At 31.3% G+C, this 7,615-nt stretch overlaps 1 protein-coding gene across 1 annotated transcript; it reads left to right on the top strand.

Moving 5' to 3' along the window:
- Positions 1 to 4,479: 4,479 nt before the first annotated feature.
- On the top strand, positions 4,480 to 5,941 carry LOC148208880 (CASP-like protein 1E1). The gene is made up of 2 exons (XM_088118030.1): positions 4,480 to 4,801; positions 5,511 to 5,941. Exons 1-2 carry the CDS (start codon positions 4,548 to 4,550, stop codon positions 5,848 to 5,850), a joined length of 594 nt encoding a protein of 197 aa, XP_087974156.1. The 5' UTR covers positions 4,480 to 4,547; the 3' UTR covers positions 5,851 to 5,941.
- Positions 5,942 to 7,615: the final 1,674 nt, after the last annotated feature.

The following is a 7,615-nucleotide window of genomic DNA, read 5'->3' as shown; positions in this document are numbered from 1 at the left end:
AAGTAGAGAATTTAGAGAGAGAAGTTTTTTACCGTTATGGTAATAAAATAAATTCCCAAATAAAATCAAATGAGACGATTTTATCATTTATTACAAAATGGAGATTTAGATAATTAGCTTAATTAAGCTCCCACTTAAATTAAGGGAGAATGGCGAGGAGGAAATTAAAATTACCATTTTTAATTATTATTTTAATACATAACGACAATATATCTTTAATTTATAATATTCTTTTAATTTTGTTTTGCTGTTGATTGGTGGCTCCGTTTATGGTCAAAATTTTGATTGAGTGAAACATTAATTGCAAGAAAAATTCGTCATTATTATACGATTCTTTCCTTCATTTAAATGGTTAAATTTTAGGTTTATTTATAGGTGGGATTGAATTTATGTCCACAGATTTTTCTAGACCCGATCCAATTAATCCATTGTCTTATTATCCTAAATTAGATGATAAATGTCTAAATATAATTTTATTTATATGCTACATTTAGATATAAAATAAACATTGGTATGATATCTTAATTTGTTTTTAATTCAAATTTAGGGTGCAATCTTTCGTTCATTTTACTATTTCAATAGGCATTAAACATAAACTAAAATTGACATAAAAATATAATATTAAACTAATAAAGTACAATTTTTATATGAATTCAAATAATATTAAATTTAACATATAAATTATATGATGACCGATAAGGACTTTTATGGAACATTGCATAAATTTACAATATTCTCACGAATAAATCCTGCAAAATAAACGTGGTTATCAAATATTCCCAGATATCTTTATAAATTTCCCTACAAAATAAACGTGGTTATTTGAAATTTCGAACATATGAGATTCCAGGCATCTGTAGATGTTGGGCATCTATATTCCCAAAAAACAAACGGCCCCTAAAGTTAAAGTTTTAACTATTGGGGATTAATCTTCCAATTTTACCTATGTTAACTAATACTTTCATCCATGACTTGACAAGAAATTTATATTCAACATGTGTCTTTTTCTTAAATATGATGGTTAGAAGACAATATAAAAAAAATGTTACTTCATAGAGTCTTTTATAATCGTAGAAATTTTCGCAATGATAACAAGTCTTACCATTGAGATCGGTAAAGATCTAAAATGATTCGAGGTTTAACAATATTAAGAATTGTAAAGAAATATTCGTAGGACGAACAGACCAAGTATTAAAATATTAGAAAATTTTCTACAAAAGAACTAAATAGAAAATATTGTAGCCATAAAAAGAGTGGTTGGTTTCAACAAAGGAGAAAATTAAATCCTAAATAGACAAGTCTTTGCAAGCGTTTGACTCTACCAATGAAACTTCCATAACTTATGACGTGGCATGCCCTCTAAGACATGTTCCATATTTATCACATACACTTCAATCACAACCACTCCAATCGAAGATAATTTATCTTAAGAAAGAAGAATTTGAGTCAAAGAATAGGTTGGTGGGAAAAGCATTTATGAAATTTTGATTGTGTCGGGTTTAAATAGTATTTTGATCACAGTAATCTCGATTTTTGTTCATTTTAGTTCATTCACTTTTACAACGTCTGTTTTGGTCCCTTGTACTTTTAAAAAGTGACAGTTTTAGTCATTTTATTTTCATTTATCTCATTTCTGTGTATCAATCACAATTTTAATGTAACACTTTACTAGCTAAATTTCTTGAAACATAGTTTTATACATGTGCATTAAGAAATGTTCATTGTGTATAAAGTTTTGCAAATAGAGACCAGAATGGTTACTTTTTAGAAGTACAGGGACCCAAACAAACGTTTCGAAAATACATGGATTAAAATGAAAGTAGAAAGTATAAGAACTAAGATAAACTAAAGTCGAAGGTACCGTTACCAAAATAATATTTCAAAGTTGAGAAGGAAGACTACAAACTATGGAATTGGTTGAATGTTGATGGCTTCCTTTAATGCGTCATGAGAGGGAAAAGTAAATTCTGAAGAATGCATAATTAATAAAAGGACGAGCCATATAGTTAATGAAAAGGAGAAGTGGTTGGTGTGTACTTTCGTTTTATTCGAAAAGTAATAACGGTTAGGTTCATGATATCCCTACCTATCGCTAAGCATCTAAGTTTTATCCAATTTAGATTTGTATAGCACACGCACGTTTAGGGTTGTAGAACTTATGTTTGATTTATGGAATTTGTGATTTATAAAGGTTAGTACGTAGTATAAAAAAGTGAGTTTCATATGTTATGCTAGAAAATCTAGATATGTGTAGCACGAGTTTGAATGGTACAAAAGAAGAATGAATTATAGAAATCTAGAGTAGTGTAATTTATTTTGAGCTATGAGATTTGTGATTTTTTAATGGTGGTGAGTAAGAAGATACCTACTTAACCCGTCAGTGTTTAGCTTGAAAACCTAGTTTTTTCTACAAGAGAGTGAACAATAGCTAGAAATCTAGTGTCGTGTAACCTTTATGATATGCAAAAGTTATAAGGAAAGTATATATATGAAAGTTTACATAGCTCATGAAATTAACCAATTCCATTTCTTGAGTTCAATAAGGACGAGATATGATTTTGATCCTCTAACTTAAGGAGAGGTTTCTAATTATTGCTTAATTAACTAAACTATATTTATAACTATCATGGGTGGTTTATTGGTCCAAAAGAACTAGGATTAGTTAAGAGGAATTAGGTTCAAAAACCCATTATTATAACTATTTATAAAATTTTATGGAGCGATAATATCCTTTTTAAAACTTGATAGACATCAAACTCAGTGATCCTTCATCCTTAGAAGGTAGGAGTTGCTTGCCTGATATAGTTGATTAGTTGAGATATGCGGAAAATTCAATCTTTATTGGTTCATTAAGTATTATGTCAAATAAGTTTATCATCGTCCAATTTAGTATTTACTATAAAATATATCCCCACTAAGGATTACATTGAAAAAAAAACTCAAATATGCTAATTTTATTTTATTACCTGTCATAACTCAAATAGTCAAGGCACATATTATCGACCAAGATGTGAGAGATTCAAATCCCCACCCCATGCATCGTTGAACTAAAAAAATATTTTAAATAGCAAACAACGAGCCTATGAGTATTTGAACCTGAGTATCCGAGAAAAAACATAACATTTGATAAAAGAACAAGAAATCCTTTCGAACAACGTAAGTCTCCCAAAAAGTTTAATACATATTATATTCAATAACGGTTTTTTTGAAATATTTAGCGAAGAAGTGACATGACTTGACTCGTTTGGTTAGGATCTACATTTTCAACCCTAAATATTTTTTAAACTTATTTTTCTTTTCTAATGATTATTAAACTCACTCTCAAGTCTCAACTATATTCTTGTTGTTAATATTTATATGCGTTAAAATAATAATAATAACAATAATAATAAAAAACTTCAATACTACAACATTAATAATACTGACATGTTTGTAGCTGTATCATGTAAGGAAAAATTTTGTTTTGTTGTTTTCTTTTTTAGTAAATTATAACTTCATCCCTAAATTTTAAAATGTGAGTAATTGAACTTTAAAAAGTACTTGCAGTAAGTCCTAGACTCAAAATATTTGACTTTTTGAGTCAAGTATATCTATAAATTAAAAAAAGGTGTCTAGTTAATCTCCAAACTTTTAATTTTGTATCTAATACTTGCCTCATAAATGAGGAATCTATTAGATGCAAAATAAGAAGCACCGAGACCTATTTAACTAATAATTTATAAAATAAAACAATATGATAAATGAGGATTTGTAGAGACGTGTACGGAAAATAATTTGATTTGAAACTAGAAAATCTAAAGGAAAATTTTCTAGTACTATGAAAGTATAGATACTCCTTCCATTTAGCATCTGCTACGTCAGCACATATTAAAAATAATGATCCACCAACAATAGGATTAGCACATGGACATCTACGAAAAATCTTAGTACTGCGCAAGGTTTTAAATGTCGATATCGATAGATATTTCTATAAAAGTTAGAAAAATTGAAAAATGGTAAAAATATTTAAATTAACAAATAAAGATTTTCTTGTTTCTAAATTAGTTAAAAATAATTAATATTAATATTATGTATATATTAGCGACATTTCGTTGATATTTTTTATATTTTGTCGATTTTCTTGTACCATGATGGAAATGTCGATTTGTCTCTCATATCGATGTCAAACTTGTTAAGGATCCCTCATTGATATGAAAATGGATCTTAAGTTTATAATAGACATGAGCTACTCTTCGAACAATGATTTGAAGGGACATGTTAAAGATCTCATATTGATAAAAGAAGTTTCTTAGACATTTTTCGCGGCACTCGGGAAAGTATTGAAGTGCCTGCTCTTCAAACCACTCAAGCCATTTGACCAATGAAAGATCAGCACACACACTGCTTGGCATTTATTTCTCTCTCTGAGGAATTAAATATGAGGAGTAAATATTTGCCCCAACTCCCTGATTTCCTAACCAACACAGCACACTACCATTTTGAATCCCTTTTTGTTCACTCCAAATGCTGTGTCTCTGTTTGAAAAGCTCCAATTTCTTGCTGGGAAGATGCAGCAGAAAGCAGCAGCCATGGGCATGGATGGAGTGAGAAGCAATGTGAAAGTTATTGAGAGTGCAAGAAGAAGATTGAGATGGCCTTTTGATGGGGTTGTGAGGTTTTTGGGTCTGGTTTTTACTTTGGTTGCTGCTGTGATTGTGGGAGTTGATAATGAGTCTAAGATTATTTCTGTTACTCTCATCAAAAGCTTGCCTCCTCTCCATTTTTATGCCTCTGCTAAATGGCAATACATGTCTGCTTTTAAGTAAGCTTCAATCTCTCTCTGCCTTCTTAGTGTTTGATAAAATGCCTGAATGGAACTTCTCGCTGTAAAGCCATTTGGTAGACGGTAGTGTCTCGCTATGCATTATGTTATGTTGTTCTTAGCCCTGTTTTGTGTTGAAAATAGAGTGAAAACATGAGTTGGTTTTTTTACACGGTATCTGTGGCTTTGTTTGTGGCTGAGCCGTTGTGATCTTCTTCTCAATACCCTCTTAAAATGCCTACAACACGATGTGTTATGTTATTAGACTTCTTTGATGTTTCGAAACCGCGTTCTTTTCACTTTCGTTATGTTTGTGGCCGAGCCTCATGATTTTCTTCTAAATACCCTGAAGAAATGCCCATGACGCCATACGTTATGTTGTGTTATTCGACTTCTTTTATGTTTTGGAGCCGCTTTCTTTTCATTTTTCGTTATTTTCATGGTCGAGCCTCGTAACTTTCTTCTAAACACCCTCTACGGATGCCTACAACACTACATGTTATATGTTATTTGACGTCTTTTTATGTTTCGGAACCGCTTTGTTTTCACTTTCCTTTTGTTCATGGTTTTGCCTCATAATCTCCTTCTAAAATGCCTACACAATATGCTATATGTTATGTTATGTGGCTTGTTTTTTACTTCAAACTCCTTTCTTTTCACTTTTTGATTTGTTTGCGGTGATTAAGTCTCATAATCTTCATTTGCTTAGGTACTTCGTGGTGTCGAATTGCATAGCATGTGCGTATGCAGCTGTGTCGTTGGTGTACTCGTTCGTAACCAGAGGTTACGAGAATAATCCATCGAGATCATTGTTGCTCATAACCTTCGACCTAATCATGGTGGGGCTATTGTCCTCAGCCGATGGCGCTGCTGCAGCCATAGGAGTCATCGGTCGAGCCGGGAACTCACACATGCACTGGATAAAAGTCTGTGGTTTCTTTGAAGGCTACTGTCACCACTTCACAGCTTCCCTTGTCATCTCCATTGCTGGTTCTGTCATGTTTCTTTGTTTGGTTGTGCTTTCTATTCTGAATCTTCACAAAAAATGAAATTAGGAGATTGAATGTGTTTGTTTTTGGTAGGTGTTACTGGATTTGTACTAGAAGTGTATGGTTTGAAGTAAATATGCTCCTTTTGACTGATTGGTGCATTTTATTAACTATTATTATAAAGATAATTAACCTTCAAACTTGTGCACGATGAGAAATTACACCCTGTTTTTCCATAGACGTGAATTTTTAGGTCAACTTATACAAATCTCGAATGATATTCCTAGTTTGAATCTATACATATGGTTGATAAGAAAATTTGTAGAATATTAAATCATATGTAAGTGGGACACCCTAGTTTGAAACACGTTATTTTTCTTTTTCCTTTTTCATGCTACTCTACGGTACACTAGGTCAACTCGTAGTCAAGCTAATTTTCCTTTTTATGCAACTGCTACGGTACTTTATTTAGGATGTGCTATAATACAATCATCTCTCAACCGTGTAAAAAGAAATGATCACAAATGAGATCGCTATTGCCCATCTTATGAGTCCATTCTCGTCGCATATTCTTCGTCTTTATTTCCACTTTCCACATTACTTGAAATCAAATCTTATATTAAATACTACGATCCAGACGGTTTTTAATTTAGGAACAACATTCTCTTTGGAAAAAGATTGGGTGATAAATAGTTCAAAAAGCATAAATTTTGCATATATTTTAATAACCACCGGACTATTTATTTGATTTTAGTTTACATTAGACTACATTTGATAAAGTGTTGAATTACATAAAGTAAAATACACCAAATATGTTGGTTTTTGGGTATAAACATTGGTTACTAAATATCGTTTTAGTTTAAATTATGGAGCTCTCTTTCGAAAGTGTTTTGTAATTACCGGTTAGATTCTATTCTATTCCTGGACTTATGTTTTTTGTATGTCCATGCATATTTGTTTTCTATTAAATTCAGTTTCTTATTTAAAAAGAAAAAAAAATCATTTTAGTTTAAATTGAAAATAGCTGATGTAATTTTTTAAATTGACCCTGGATATTGTTCTCATTTTAAATTGTGGGAATTACTCTCTGTTCATCTCTATCTTTGCAATGCAACCTGCATCAAATCTAAACTTATTTCTATTCTCAACGTTAAATAAACAAGATACCATAATTCCAACTCCTAAATTTTAGTAAACACAGTGCTAAGAATATTGATCATCTTTCAAACCTATCACCATTAATTGCATTCAATCACATGGAATCTGTTAGGTATCTAGAGTTTATTTACTTATGAGAATACCGAATCCGACGTTCGACAGGGTTAGGAACTCGTCAAAACGAGAAAGAACTAATTTTCAGTACTACACTTTCCTATTTCTACCATAAACTCTCACAACTAGAGGCTTAACATCAACGTTCCCTTTTACTGTTTCTTGTTTCTACTTCTCAATCAAAAACAGACATGTTTGGTAACCAATCTTTTTCTCATTCCTAAATTTTGAGAAACGTTTCCAAAAAAGAACCAATTTTTGGAAACTACAAAAAGTAGTTTTTGTTTTTGTTTTTGTTTCTAGATGCTAGGTAGATAAATAATAATCGCATGCTAACTTGTATGTGATAAAACTATGAACCGGTGGCACTACCATATATCTGTACACTCTCATGTCCTAAGTAAGAAACGAGAACATTACGGCCCTTAACATCCATCCCCCGAACTATATCCTTTTTAAGAGAAATAAATAATCATTCAACTATCTATTTCTTGCTATATTTGAGGTTCAAGTTTTTAGACCAGGATTCATTAAGATTTATGATATACTCACA

Source organism: Momordica charantia (genome assembly GCF_013281855.1).
Source record: "Momordica charantia cultivar OHB3-1 chromosome 9 unlocalized genomic scaffold, Mcharantia_2.0 BLBB01000009.1, whole genome shotgun sequence".
In the NCBI taxonomy this organism is placed as follows: Eukaryota; Viridiplantae; Streptophyta; class Magnoliopsida; order Cucurbitales; family Cucurbitaceae; genus Momordica; species Momordica charantia.
Note: the sequence above shows the minus strand (reverse complement) of the source record. Positions and strands in the feature narration are given on the sequence as shown.